The 15882-nt window shown below is 36.9% G+C and overlaps 1 protein-coding gene across 1 annotated transcript; it reads left to right on the top strand.

Annotated features, from left to right (window-relative positions):
* The first annotated feature begins 1204 nt into the window (after nucleotides 1-1204).
* Nucleotides 1205-14072, top strand: ptgs1 (prostaglandin-endoperoxide synthase 1). Its single transcript, XM_084728409.1, has 11 exons — nucleotides 1205-1318; nucleotides 1394-1474; nucleotides 3450-3566; nucleotides 4040-4180; nucleotides 5042-5185; nucleotides 5261-5442; nucleotides 5575-5658; nucleotides 6802-7048; nucleotides 9831-10117; nucleotides 11970-12117; nucleotides 13629-14072. The coding sequence occupies exons 1-11, from the start codon at nucleotides 1312-1314 to the stop codon at nucleotides 13976-13978; spliced, it is 1788 nt and encodes a 595-aa protein (XP_084584535.1). The 5' UTR covers nucleotides 1205-1311; the 3' UTR covers nucleotides 13979-14072.
* Nucleotides 14073-15882: the final 1810 nt, after the last annotated feature.

A 15882-nucleotide genomic window follows, 5' to 3' on the forward strand; every position in this document is an offset into this window, starting at 1 on the left:
AACTTTATCTCTGAACTTTAAGCTAACATGGAGGAGAAGTCCTTAAACTGCTCAGAAAAATCTAAATTTGAAAATATGCACTTCAGTGAGAACTGGGAAAGCTACTAAATGAACCATGTGGTGAGACAGTAAACTCAGTATCTGCTTATGGATTGGATACTTGGTAATACAACAGCATCTGCAGTATAATTGCTGTTGATTCTACACTGAATTGCATTAATGCACACATAAAAGTATGTGAGATAATAAAAGCATGTGAGATACATGTGCAGAAATATGTATCAAAGTGTAAAATTTAAAGTCTATAAAACAATGCAAAATAGATGATCAAACTTAGTAGAATGCAGATCTCCATGAATCATAAATCAAGTATTTTATTTACAATGTTTTTTTACAATCGGGTCCATGGCAATTTATTTTTTTAATTATTATGACAACAATAATTATTTTCATAAATGTCTAACACATAACCGTGTGTTTCATTGTTTCATTGACAGCTGAGAAGAGGAAGAGAAGTGGCCTGAAAGATTCTGGAGTGATGAATTGTGCCCAGTCTATTAAAAGATGTTTAGATCACTGTAGTTTCCATAATTAGCTCATCATCAGGTAAAAAAGAGGTCCTGACACTCTGAGTTTAAGTTTTATGTCTTCGGCACCAAGGACACATTGATCTGTTTGGCATGATGCAACAAAAATTCACTGTATTTAAATAAAAAGAATTCAAGGTCTTAATACCTTGCACATACAGAAATTGTAATGAGGGTACTCTGTGCACAAGACTATTTAATACAGACATGTCTATCTGTAAAACTCTGTAGTTGTATTGCAGTTATTCATTTATTTATTTATTTTTTAAAAAAAGACTCTAACAGGTAAGGCCTGCATGTTATATTCACTTGCCAGCAGGTGGCGATAGAGCTCTTTGAAAATTTCCTGAATCTTCACCCTGTTTCCTGTCACTGTTAAATGATTTGAATAACACATAAAGCCAATAATGTTCATTATATGCAGACAGAACCTTTCACTCTGAATAAAATGTGCAGTAAATGGGTTAAAATATTACACTGAGAACAATTTACCCTCAAGTTCTTGTCAGAAATGATCAAATCAAAAATAATTTGGTGACAAATTTCTTTATGATTTATTGAAGACTAAATGGAGGAAGTAGAGGAAACTGTGTTACCGCCCACTTTCTGTAGCTGGTGTTATAAAGCCAGTCAGAGCAGGCAGGCCTTTGTCATGGAGAGAGCAGCCTCTCTCATATTAACTTAATTTTGAGCTCTCACAGAGACCAAACCACCCAGGAGAATCATGAACAGTGAGTCCTAAAACACCTGCTCAATTTGATCGTTTTATGCAGACATAACATTCAACTGTTTTCAATTTTTTATAGAGTTTGCCATCTTCTCCTTCTGTGTGTTTATCAACCTGTTGCTGCTGCAGACTTCATCATGTGTTGAGGACTCAAGTGTTGGTGAGCAGTTTCGTCTGTTTTTTTCCATCACAACTTGGTTCCAAGTCTTTAGGCTTGGACTGATAATTTGGTTTGAGGATGCAGTAATTACAACAATGGTGTATTTCATGATATGTGATTCTTAATTTCTTTGTACAGAACTAAGATACTGCTATTTTCTGCAACCATCATCATCAGGAGCTGTAGTATGGATGGTATTTAGTAAAAGTGGTTGTTACTGTCACTGTTTATGTTTTTTAGTCTTTAAAGAGTACCTTACAATAGAAATGCATAGATATCAATAAATGCATTCTTTTGTTAAATTTCCAGGCACAGTTGGATCACAGTTTCTAATGGCCTGAGTTATTCAGTCTTTAAACAAGGTGCAGGTCAACAGAACGACAGCAGAATATCTGATGACCTGTATCAGGAATTGTAGTAAAGGCCACTTGTGCAAAGTAGCGTCCATACAACACTGCCTCCTGTGGCCATACTTTATGATGGCTGAAACATCATGCTGAATTAAAGAGAGCAGGAATTTATGTCAGTCCCCCATATGAGGAACATAGTGCTGCAATTCAAAGAAGCATGCTCATTCAACTCTAATCTTTCAGCTGTGGTTGTGGAGTTTGTTGTAAATTTGAGTTGAACACAAAGAAAGTAAGAGGTTATTGTCCCTAAAGCAGTTAAATACTCCATTATAAGTAAAAGCCCAGCATTTGTAATTTTACTTAAATAAAGGTACAAAAGCATTAGCAACAGAATGTACCTAAAGTACTAGACTCATTAAGCCTATACTATTTGATTTACATTACTGAAGCACTGAGGTGTAATTTAATCTACAGCATTATAGAGGGTATGTACTGATGTCACTATCTCACCAGGACACGTCCCTTGTAGTTGGACTGAGAGGCAAAACATCCTGCAAAGTGGCTGCCTCTAGCAGGAAAAAGTGCAAAACCTGGAGTAAAACAATCAATTATATGCATGAATTAAAGGCAGTTGGACTTCATGGGGATCCTTACAACTTACCAGAGAATCAGATGTTTCTGTGTAACAAACCATCTGGCGTGTCAGGATAACATTGACCTTAATTCAGCACACAATTATCTTGAAATAAATTAGGTTGTTGCAGTCAGACTGAAGTTGGATTTACAGATATTTTCATGCTGATTTCATGATGACACCCACCCTTTTCATAAGATGGAAGAAAGCTCCTACAGGCCAATCAGTTACATATACGTATAAAACTGATTAAACTTTGATTATTTATTTTATTAAACTATTTGTTCTGATTTGAGTAAGCTCAGGTCACTTCATTTATTTATAGAGGCCAGGGTTTTTCCTTGCTCCCCTCTTCAACACATCAGTATAGTTTGAAACAGCATCCAAGCATTCATATACTTTCTCCCTTTAGAAACCAACATTTTTGTTGTTCATGCAGGGTGGGCACGCTTATCTACCCTCTCATTCACAGCTAATGAGGAAGAAAAAGCTGTACTGTCTCATTATCTCATTGAACTTCTGCTAGTATGAAGGACGTACAGGAAGACATATGACAACAGCTAAGAGTGTTAAAGATATAGGAGGGAGCTGGTAGGCAGCCGTGGCAACTACTTTCCCAGAATCTGAATAAAGAAGTTTAGTAACTAGTTCCTGTAAAGAGACTGTGTTCTGTGTCAAAAAGCTATAAAACACTTTTATTTATCAAGGTAGTTTTTACTCAGACATCAATAAACCTTTTGGCCACTGCAGGTTATAATCTTGGAGTAGCTAGTGGTGATGTGAGTTAATAGAAATTTAGGGTTGGTTGTTTTATTAAGACACACAATTGCATGTAAATTAATTCACTTTCAGGTTTTCTGTCTGTCTTTAGATTCCCAGGCCTGTTTCAGTATCACTCTGAGTCTTTATACCATCTGTTAACCAGACAGGCGCTACGTTATGCCAATTATTCATTCGTACAGAGTAAAATGACCTTTTTCCTTGTTTGCAGTGAATCCCTGTTGCTACTACCCCTGTCAGAACTCAGGAGTGTGTGTGAGATTCGGTACAGACAGCTACCAATGTGACTGCACTCGCACTGGCTTCTACGGAGACAACTGCACTGTTCGTAAGTCCAGCAAATTCAGACTGTGTGTCAACATGTGGCCCAAGTGAAAGTCTGGTGTGATAAAAAGTGTTAAAAGTGTGATAAATAAAATTTACTGTTACAAATAAGTTATAAATGTAGGGTCAAAGGTTTGTTACATTCTAATAAGCCAACAGCAAACATTTGTGAGTGTGCAGTTATAAATGTTTTTTTTTTTTTTTTAAGATTAGTAAAGGGTTTTTATAATCTATGAAGTCTCTCTACCACCTTATAAGTTAAAACACTAACAACATAAAGGAAGTGTCATATTAGAAGAATATAAATATTAGCCAAATGTTTTTTTTACAACCAAGCAACACAACAGTTTTCTTATTTTAAATGATCTATGATGCATTGTTGAATGATTTATTTACATTGGCAACAACTTATTAATCACCAAAATGTGCTCTATTAGAAGTGGTACAAAATTTCTTGTTCGTCTGTCTTGATCTTAGCGGAGTTCTGGACCAGAGTTCGTCTCATGCTGAAGCCCAGTCCTACAGTGGTTCACTACATCCTCACCCACTTCCACTGGTTCTGGGATTTCATCAACTCCTCTTTCCTGCGAGGCACATTCATGAGAGTAGTTCTGACAGGTAGGTGAAAATGTTAACAGTAAAAATAAATGAATAAATCTCTCAATCTGCAGAATCACAGACCCACAGACCACAGCACATGAATCAACATCATTGTTTGCAGTTGTTTCCACCTTTTGTTTTGGTTCTTCTGGTAGACTGTATTCAGAGGTGGAGACACATTTCAGGAAATATATTCCTGCATCAGGAGTTTCTGTCTTGATGCACAACAACTTTTGAGAGAGTGCAAGAACAGATTTGCGTGAAGATTATTTGAGCATACAAAAGGAACTAAGATACTAGAGATAAATGAGTATCAAGATTTCTTTTGCTAAATAAATTGCATACTCTCACTTTTTGGCTGTTGTAACCAACTCAGACTAAGGGCAGAATTAAAGGTCTTATTTTATACTTTTTGTATTGTCAACAAATCTCACAGAAAAAAAGACGTGTTAGTCTATATCTCAGCCTACCCTGTCTGTGACACACAACCCCAAGGTAATATATATATAATTTCATTTAATAAAAAGTTAATTTCTGAACAAGCTGGGCACTATAGTCTTTCTTTCATAAAAGTAAATGCTGCATTTTCTCTAGACTATTTTCAGGTGTGGATGAATATACATTTGGTGTGATAGCAAGTATTTAAAGCTGCAGAACAGTGTATGTAGGCTAAAAAAATAAAATTGCCTGGGTTCATTGTATAGAAGGAACATGTCACCCAGTGTGTTTTTAATAGATGCTGGACAACAGTGGATCTTTATGAAACAGCATAATAAACTATTTCGGGTTTTGGTTACACAAACAATACATGCCACAGTAGTGGGATCAATTCATTGCTGATTTGTTGATCACTAAATACATTGTCACTTTCTATCAAAGTCAGAAGCGACCTTATACCAAGTCCTCCTACCTACAACACCAAATATGGATACCTCAACTGGGAGTCCTACTACAACATCTCTTACTACACCCGGCTCCTCCCTCCCGTGCCTGAAGACTGTCCTCTTCCCATGGGAACCAAAGGTGAGAACTACACGGCTATACACCGATGACTGTAGTGCTCCTGAGAAAATCTGAAACATGTTTCTTTCTCTGCAGGTAAACCTGTTCTTCCTGATCCAAAAGTGCTGACCGAGAGGTTTTTTAAGAGAAAGACGTTTAGGCCAGACCCTCAGGGAACCAATCTGATGTTTGCCTTCATGGCCCAACACTTCACTCACCAGTTCTTCAAGACAAACCATGAAGTTAAAGGGGGCTTCACCAAGGCCTTAGGACATGGGGTGAGATACATACAGCAACCGGTCAAGAATTAAGCACACAGCTGTGTCTCTTTCGTAATTTATTGGTTGTGAATGTTTACCTTTTGAATGTATTGCCAAATTTCTTTTTTTTCCCCTCTCTTACTCGTGCAGGTAGATGCGAGCAATATCTATGGAGACAACCTCACGCGACAGCTTCAACTACGGCTTCATAAAGACGGAAAACTGAAGTATCAGGTAGTAAAGAAGTAGCTCAACATTTTGGGGAATAATATGGTTATTTGCTAAGAGTTAGATGAGATTAGCAATATCACTTCATTTAAGTTACTCTAAATAGTAGTGAAAGCCAGCAGCTCATTAGCTTAGCTTAGCACAAAGACTGGAAACAGGGGGAAACAGCTAGCCTGGCTCTGTATGAAGGCCGAAAAGTCATTTATTTGATCCACACTAAAACGATGATGTAGAAATATATTCTTTTTGTTGCATCATTGTGAAGTGAAACGTCTTACCAAAGCCAGCTAGGCTAACCCACACCTCACTGGGTGCACACTGCACGTGTAAGTCTGCCATTGGTCGCTTGTTTCAAGTAGCATCACAGCATCTGCCATCTACTTATGCTAAACTGTGCTAATCACCAGCAGGCTGGAGCTTCATATTTATTGATACGTATTTGTTTATATTTACTTATCAAAGTGGTCTCTTTACAGGATAGTGAATTTCCCAAAAAGTGATATACTGTAGTGACACTTCCAGAAACACCAAATTTAATTTATCCCTCCTACTAAGTAATTAGCTCTGTTAATCACTGAATTATTTGTTATTTTTATTGTAAAAAGTAATTAATATTGTTTTTGATGTAAATCATATAATTCAGGTTTGAGCACTGTGGTATTTTATAACATACCAAGAAATCTTCTTGTGTTCTTGAATAACTTTTACTTCCTGTCACACAAGCTTCTGAGAATATTATGGTAGATATTCTAGATATCAGCGATACTGAGCAGCAATACTGTTAAAAGAAAGACAATCCTGTCTCTCACTTTGTGCATAGCTGGCAGCTTTCAGCATGTTATCTTGCCTTAACATGCTTGTGATCAGAGTTTGATAGGGAACTTCCTCAAACCACCTTTATCTATACACCACTACGCTTGAGGAGGTTGTTTTTATCAATATGACTTGTTTGTGCTTTTAACTACTCTGCCATGACCTGTGCACAATAAAGCAAACTACAGCAAAAAAAAATCTGTTTATGAACAATTAGGATGGGGTATTCAAAAGTTTGAATGGCTCAGCATTGAAGAAATTAACTAAGTATATTCATAATTCATCCTTAAAACCTTTAAAACATTTCTCTCGTATCCGGTTTTTGTTTGTTCACAGTTAGTAAATGGTGAGATGTACCCTCCTACAGTATCTGAAGCCCCTGTCCACATGGTCTATCCTGTACATCTCCCTCCTGAGCAGCGTCTCGTCACCGGTCAGGAGTTATTTGGCATCCTGCCGGGTCTCACCATGTACGCCACCATATGGCTTAGAGAGCACAACAGAGTCTGTGACATCCTGAAGGCAGAACATCCCACTTGGGACGATGAGCAGCTCTTCCAGACCGCCAGACTCATCATTATTGGTGAATATTGGCAAATCTTCTTCCTCTGTGACAGAATGACTTGAACAAATATAGAGCTGCTTTGTCCCAAAAATAATTCTACATTTATAGACCTGATGTTTGTTCATATTTTCAACCACTTTTGACAGTTTTTTAAATCATTATTAGTTTAAAAATCGACCGTTTTAATTTGCAGAATTGGTAGTGTTTTATAGATTGTTTTCTTTTCAGTGCAGTCTCCATTGTATATAAGTAATTAACATTTTATTTATATAACATTGTCAAATCATGATTAGAAACAAATTAACAGCCAAGGAAGTTTTCACATAGAGGGAATTTGCTTTGGTGTTTTAGTACATGATAAAAAATAAATTAAAAATAAAGAAAGTAAGAGAAAGGGAAACAGGTTCTGTAACCATTTACAATTGAATATGTAAAATACATTCTAAAATGAAGAGCTGTACAGTCTTTAAAATGAATATGTAATTAAACATGCAAGGAATTTGACTTGGTGATCTGGTGCATAATAATGAACATACAGAGTAAGCAGAATAATATGAATATGATAAATGCAAGTACTACAAGTTAAAATACAGAAAGATATTATGAAAACATGCACAATATGTTATTTGAATTAGAGAGCTATACAGTGTTGTGCAGGGATGTGCAAAGTAAAATCTAGTATTTTTCCAGTATGTGCAATAAGCAATAACAAAAAATAAAGATTTGCAAAAACTTGATATTACAACTAGAGCTGCATGATATGGTAAAAAAAAAAAAAAAGTCATATTGCGAGTCATATTTTGATTGAACTTGTGATTGTAACATGCGATACAATTAGCGAGAACGCTCATTTACTTACATCTGGAGAACAAGATTTTAAGGGTTGATTTGGATATTGCAATTTTGACTATTTTCTGATGAAATGTGCAGTTTTAATTACATTTCCTTGAGGTCATGTGAGTGTCATTATACATGCCTGTGTAGCGGGGGGGGACCTATGACCAAAGGACATGTCGTTAGACCACTAGACAACACAGTTGATAAAGTACCGCTGATTTTTTTGAAGTTTGGATTGTGAAATGTCTATAAATTTAGATTTGCTGTAGTAAATCACACCCACTTTAATCAATTACTATCAAAATTCATGCATCAACTAAGTCATAACCCAAAATCACACGAAACAATTTTAGTACAAATCCATGCAGCCTATTATGAGATACAAACTTTTTAAATTTGTGGCACCCCCAGAGCTGTGTTCCCCAACCCTGGTCCTCAGGGACCCCTGCCCTGCATGTTTTACATGTTTCCCTGCTCCAACACACCTGATTCAAATGATCAGCTCATCATCGAGCCTCTGCAGAAGCCTGAAAACAACCTGATCTTGTGGTTTTAGAGAAGAAAAATAAGAAGAAGAAGAAGGAAGAAAGAAAGAAAGAAAGAAAGAAAGAAAGAAAGAAAGAAAGAATCAGAACAAAAAACATTAGGTCTGAAGCGAGCAAAATTATTTGGACCCTTAGCTAAATATCAACAAAAGCCTTGAGCCTTGACAAGTCAGCTGAATTGGACAATATAATAGTAAGACGTTAACTACTTCAAAGTTTAGAACCTACATCACACATTAGTCTGAGATCTGAGAGATTTTAAATTACTACCTATATGAACACAACAATCCAGAAATGTATTGTTACATTTCGTCTTTTCGTACATTTTCGTCTCCTGTCCTCTCTAGCACCTACCCAGATGTGCTACATCAGATTGCTCAGTGCTCAAGCTCAAATGTCAGCATGAGAAAAGAAAGTCTTCCTTTTTTTAATCTCATGGTGGTATTCAGTTTGTAGCAGAAATGGCGCCCATTGCTTTGGCTACTTGTGTGGTTGCTGGTCATTCTTAATCTCAGCAGCGGCGTCTTAGTTGGTGTTACGTGTGCATGATAAGATCTTATTTATTCCACATTGGTTCCACAAGTTGACACGTTTTATTAGCATTAGCTCGACTTTGTTGTATGAATTTACAGCATATCTTTAGCTTCACATGGAAGCTTGAAGCATGGTCTCATGTGCAGCGCTGGACGCTCTGAGCAGCATTGTTAGCGTCCAGACTTGAGTATGATTTGGATTGGTCCACATGCTCAGAGGTAGTGATGTGTTGCATTTTTATGTGTTTTGTGGACTAAGTGCTTCAGATCTATGCATTTAGCTGTGGTCTATCTTGACACACGGCCTTGATAAGTAGCACCAGTCATTTCCTCATTTTAAGTGTTAAGGAGACCTAATTTCAGACCTTTATTTCCCCTCAGCCTTTGGTATCTTCACTTCCTGAAAAGTGTAGTGTTCACCATGTTGACGAGAAGAGTACATATTGTATGAACACCACCCTCTTGTATTATTCACAAACTCCAAAGTGGACGTTTTCTGAAAGATCAAAGTCACATGTTTTTAGACGTTGTCAGAAATGGTGGAGGCCATGAATGAGATTTTTTTTTTTTTCAGAATTTTATAATACATCTGAGAAAAATATCGATATACCCGCCTTGGTGGCTTCTAGACACAGACAGTTTTTGTTAGATGAGACCACAGAAGTGTCCAGCAGAAGTGCAGTACTTGTTTGCCTGTTTGTTTTATTCCTGAACTTGTTGGTGTATATTGTTCTCATACTTAACCACTACAAAGAGTGGATTGTAGGCTTTGTTCAGATTGCAAGTACATTTGTTTCTCAGATTGATTGTTTAAAAAAAAAAAAAAAAAAAAAAAGATAGTTTGGCATCAAATGACATGACGTGATGACATTTTTTGCGTTCCAGGGGAGATCATTAAAATCATAATCGAAGAGTATGTGCAGCAACTGAGTGGTTACCTGCTGAGTCTGACGTTCGACCCCACCCTGCTCTTCAACGCACGTTTCCAGTACAGCAACCGCATCGCTCTGGAGTTCTGTCACCTCTACCACTGGCACCCACTGATGCCTGACAGCTTTCACATTGATGGAGATGAAATCCCATACCCGCAGTTTATGTACAACACCTCCCTCCTCATGCACTATGGGGTGGAGAAACTGGTGGATGCCTTCTCACGACAACCCGCTGGACAGGTAGATAAGTACCATCAACCCATTCTCACCCCAACTTGTAACATCTGGGCGTCTGTTCTCATCACAACTCATCACATACCAATGATTTGTCAACCCCCCTCTGTGTCTCATGCTGAAGCATAAGGTACTGTTTGGTACTTTAAGTATCAGATGCAGCCAAAAGCCTTTGTAACACATGCTTAATGCTATGAAGCGTTCTCTGTTGGGTAGGTTCAGGTCAAGATCATGTTTGGGTGATAATAACTACGTTGCATTACATATGTCATGTGAAGTCATTGAAACGACTCAAGACGAAAATTGCATAACAAAAGTCACATGACACACATAATGTAATATACATTACAACTTTTAATGATGTTCTGGTTTTGAGATGGAACACTTGACTTAGTCTCCTGGGTGAAAACCCTGTGTTGGTTTGGGCTATTTTATTTATTAATGGAAATAACCATTTAAGGTCCAAAAAGGTAACAAATATCCACTGCACCAACCATCCACAATCATCTCATGACCCCTCAGATTTAACTTGTGACCCTTTGATGGAGATTGGCCCCTAGCTTGGGAACCATTTGACTAAACTATCTAACTGTATATAAAGTAGTAAAAACTAGTTCAACCTTGACCAGCTGCAACACTAAAATGTAATTTTTCCTCTGTAATAATAATGATAGTAATGATTCAAAGGTAGAATATGCAGGATTATTCATAAACGCATCATTTAAAGAGGGGTGGAGAGTGAATGAAGAAAAGGACTGGTGTTAGCAATAAGAAAGCAGTGAATCAGAGAATCTGGTCTGCCTTTGTGTGTGTGTGTGTGTGTGTGTGTGTGTGTGTGTGTGTGTGTGTGTGTGTGTGTGTGTGTGTGTGTGTGTGTGTGTGTGTGTGTGTGTAGACTTCACACCTTGTCAGCAGTGAAGCCCAGAACCATCACGTATAGAGCAAAGTATGAGAAAATACAGGCAGCGTGCAGGGCCTCTGCAGATAGAGACACCACCACACACTTCTAGTGGGTCATAAGTGATGTTTGACAGGGGTTATTATTTTTTATATTTTTTTTATATTTATTTTTATATATTATTATTTATTTATTTTATGTCATGCAGGATTTTAAAAGAGGCACTTTTACTTTTATTTGAGTATTTATGTTTCTGCTTTGGCACTTTTATTTAGGTAGAAGAAGGATTTGAATACTTCCAAGTATTATGTAGTATGAATGTTTATATTGACTTGATTAATATTTACACTGTTAGAGAGGGTTAAATCATAAATGTGTCAAAGCCGTAAAACTTATCAGGCTGCCATTTATCACAGTACAAACAAAGATATTTTGACAGGAAATCCTGTAAAGGAAGCTGAATCTTTGACACTTGTCTGTAATGGGAAGATGGTGACACTGATATGTAAAGCCTCATTGTTGAACACCTTCAACTGTCTGGATGCAAATATTTTTCATATAAGGTCCTCTGATGTGACTTTTAGCACACATGGCTGCTCGGGGTTATATGAAAGATCTGAGAACTCTGGGAGGATCTCTTGTGTGGACCCCAGTATTGTATCTGACATGACACGTATTTATAACCAAAAAAACCGCCTCATAACCACTTCCTAAAATTAAACGATATATAACATTCTCACATATCTTTCTGCAGCACCATTTGCATGCAAAGTGTTATTCCTGTTTGCTGAGAATTAAGATGCAAAGTGATGATTGCTGAGTGTTGTTGCCTTGTTGGCGACAAGAGGGAAGACTTTTTAACCTCTCACATTTTGGCATCTGGCTGATGGTATTATAAATTAAATTCTTATCCAGTGTTCACTAAATGAACATTGTTGTAACTGTTTGTCTGTGTTGCAGATAGGTGGAGGGAAAAACTCTCATGAAGTGGTGATCAAAGTGTCAGAAATGGTCATCAAAGAGTCTCGAGCAACACGTATGCAGCCCTTCAATGAATACAGGAAGAAGTTTAACCTAAAGCCATACACCTCTTTTTACGAATTCACTAGTAAGTGGGAATAATATTGTAACCATAACTTGCTTCAAAAACTCTTTTGCATTCTTTCTCATTTTCACACAAATATAGGATAAAACAACATTTGAAAATTTTACTTTTGACTTATTTGGTATCTCATATAAGCAGCAATGGAAGAAGTATATTTTGTAATAGAATACTGAGATTGAGTAACTGAATACACTGATTATGTTTTCTTAAACTGTTGCCAAAACAGCAGCAGTGAATGCTCACATCAACATGCTTATAACATATGTTAAAATTATGATCTTTAGCAGGTATAATGTTTACCATGTTCATCATTTTAGTTTAGCTTGTTATGTCAACATCTGATAATTATCACTAAAAACAAAGTATAACAATAGCTGATAGGACTTCCACTATTTTCATAATTTTGCAGATATTAAGTTATAAATCTAAGTAGTATTGATGTGCGGACTACAGTTTCAACCATGAGGACTGCATTTAAGTCACGGATCACAAGCCAGGTCATAATAGTTAACATTATGATTAATACCAGATAGGTAATAAACAAGGTGCACTGCAGCACAGCTTAACTGATTATTTAATTCTGCTTCCTCTGGAGAGTTTCCTCTGTTCTGTCAAGTTTATCACTACAGGTGGCCCCTATAGCTCAGTTGGTAGAGCATGCACACCCTGTGTTGAGGCTGTCAGAGCTCTGCAGCGGCCGTTGGCTTGATTCTCGCATGTGACACATTTGCTGCATGTCATCCCCCCTCTCTCTCTCCCTCTTTCCTGTCATATCTTCAGCTGTCCTATCCTATTATCACTACAGTTTTTAGTTTTGCTGCATGATAATTTGCTGCAAATATCTCTCTCGCTCTGTGTGCATTTGCACACAAGGCACAGCAGCACAACTTTTTATTTTGACTATTTAATTCTGTTTCCAGCAAGGAGTTTTCTGTCCTATTAAATTTACAACTACAATGTTTCACTTTTACAGTTTTTCTGCTTAAATATGAATAAAATTGGCTGCAGAGACATTACTGTACATAAGGAGAATTTAAAATTACTGAAAGTAGTTTCTTAAGCAAATAAAGAGATTACCTGCAAAGCTTGCACTGCTTGACATAATTTAATAGGTAGCGTAGCCTACAGGGACATGTGGAGTTGCGAGTCCAGGTTTCTATATTGGAGAAAATACTTTCTTTAGGTGGGTGGCGGGTGGATGATTTATGCTTGCATCTGGATTTGGATGAAGTCAGAGCATATCTGCGCATCACTACTAAGCAGTAAACATAATCAACATATGGTGTTATTAAAGTTCACTACAATTTATTCTCTGTGCATCATGAATGTCTGTACCAAATTTCATGGCAACTCGTTCACATTTACTGAAAAATCAGTGTGTGTCACATACAGGATGTAGTGTAACATGACAAGTTAACAGTGATGCTGCATTCACATGGAATTGGGCAGACAGTAGGGTATAGTTGGTTAACAGTTTTTAAGTTAATTAACAGCTCTTTCTCCTCCCCAAACAGATGATGTAGAAATGGCCAGAGGTTTAGAAGAACTTTACGGTGACATAGATGCTCTGGAGTTTTACCCTGGCATGCTGCTGGAGAAAGCACGTGCCAATGGTATATTTGGTGAGAGTATGGTGGAGATGGGCGCTCCCTTCTCCCTGAAAGGCCTGATGGGAAACCCCATCTGCTCCCCTGAGTACTGGAAGCCCAGCACCTTTGGGGGCGAGACGGGCTTCAACATTGTCAAAACTTCCACTCTGAGAAAACTGGTGTGCCTCAACACCAAGTGGTGTCCATACGTGGACTTTCACGTCCCACGAAATGAGGAGGAGGCAAAACCAAGAAAACCATCCACTGAACTTTAATGAATATTCAACTCATGATCTGATTTCATTACACACAATCAGTTTATGACTATGCTGCCTGAGGGAGATGATACTATGTCAATGTGTCATAATCCCATTCAGCTCAGATTTATTGCTCTTGGGCAGAGAAGGTAGTCTTACTAATGCCTGCCTACATTTACGCAGGTCTACCTCCTGAAAATACAACTGACAAATGACATCGTTTCTGGAGATCTGGTGAAATCAACTTATTCATTACCATTTCACAATATAATTCCTAATTGCAAGTTACTGTTGGATAGAGTCCACCTTGGTGTAGGTGCATAGACACATCATTATTTGTATTTGTATCTGTATCTGTTTAACCAACAAAATTATCTGTCTCTGTAATCTGATGAAGTCCAGAAGTGGATATGATGTTCGACTAGGCAAATATTTTTTTTCTAACCTAATATTCACTGGAAATGTGTGTGTGTATACAAAGCATCAAAATGATTGAATATTGGCATCTAATTAATTATGAAATATATTTCCACGTGCTCATACTAAAGCAATATAACAGGAGAGGGAATGCTATTGCGCTGAATATCATTACAGCTATGATTCAGTCATAAAGCCAAAGAAAATCACAGATGAGCTGATTATTCAGTACAACAGCACAACCTTGAGAATGATATTGCTCTTATACAACAGTTTTACAAACGCCATTTATTAGTGAACCATAATAATTGACAACAGGTTTTGATTTCTTTGTTTGTTTATTTATTTTTTTTGGCTCTGCTAAAATAAGTAGTGGATTGAAACTGAAATGTTGCCAAGCAAAATAAATATTTGCTCAGAAAGTGATGGTATACAGTCATTGATCTGTGTAAACCAGGTATATGTTTGTGCAAATATTTGCATATCATATGCATGTATGCAAGGGTATATTGCCTGATAAACAGATCAAAAGCTGTTAAAACTGCTGTGCTTTCTGACTCTGTGTACGTTGTCAGATTAAAAGTGTGTGAAAGTGATCTCCTGTCTCCTCCTATCTCTGTGGTCTCTATCTGTTAGTCTGAGTGATGTTGTTCTCTATATCAGCATTAATGGAATATCGCTTGTCTGATCAAATTACTTGAAATAACTTTTGCGTAACACACTACAGTGCTTATACTTTACTGGTCATCTATCTCTCTTTTTAGTTTCAACTTAACTAAGTTTTATGAACTGTCTGAAGCACACCACCATCACCCCTTTGACTGTTACATACTGAAAAACAGAAACTTTTTAGTCTGTGTTTTATAAATCAAAAACTTCTTTAACAGACAAATTATATGAAAGTATCAGTTGAAGGAAATGATCTTGGTGCATTAAATTGGCAGTTTATTTACGTATTAACGTATATGAAAGCTTTTTGTCAATGCCAAGATAATCATGGAGCTGACTTTTCCCAAATGAGCAACTTTATAAAGAAGAAATATCTATGTCCATTACAATTTTTGTGCTTTCCTGAAAGCCATATAGATTTGGGTGCATCCCACGCCTTGGTACAGTACATAAGAGCAATCTTATTTTTCCATTTTTCTTGCAATCACAACATTATAGCAGTGCAAATGAACATACATTTATAATTAGTTGGTACAGATCAATAGGAGAAGAAGATAAAAAGCAAGACTTTAAAGAAGAAATTAATTTTAATTTGTTGAACTCCATATGACTATTTTTCTTGTTTGTTTGGTTTTTTTTTTTTACTTTCTTTTTTAGAGTACAGTACATCACTGTACTCTCTTGAAGACCAACAAAAACACTTGTACAAATTACCTGTTTCATTGTATATGTATGTTATGCATATGCATGTATAATAAATTGTTACTAGCATGACTGTTGACAGCCTTGTTACCACATTATGCACGCAGTTGCTACATGAGTATTTGACTATTATT

This window comes from Lutjanus erythropterus, chromosome 10, assembly GCF_056507025.1.
Source record: "Lutjanus erythropterus isolate fLutEry1 chromosome 10, fLutEry1.hap2, whole genome shotgun sequence".
NCBI classification, from domain to species: Eukaryota; Metazoa; Chordata; class Actinopteri; order Lutjaniformes; family Lutjanidae; genus Lutjanus; species Lutjanus erythropterus.

What these genes read in the sequence shown, in the direction of transcription:
- ptgs1 (XM_084728409.1), top strand. An exon ending in ACGGAAAACTGAAGTATCAG is followed by an intron (nt 5,659 to 6,801) that starts GTAGTAAAGAAG and finishes GTTTGTTCACAG; the next exon opens with TTAGTAAATGGTGAGATGTA. An exon ending in CTCTTTTTACGAATTCACTA is followed by an intron (nt 12,118 to 13,628) that starts GTAAGTGGGAAT and finishes CTCCCCAAACAG; the next exon opens with ATGATGTAGAAATGGCCAGA.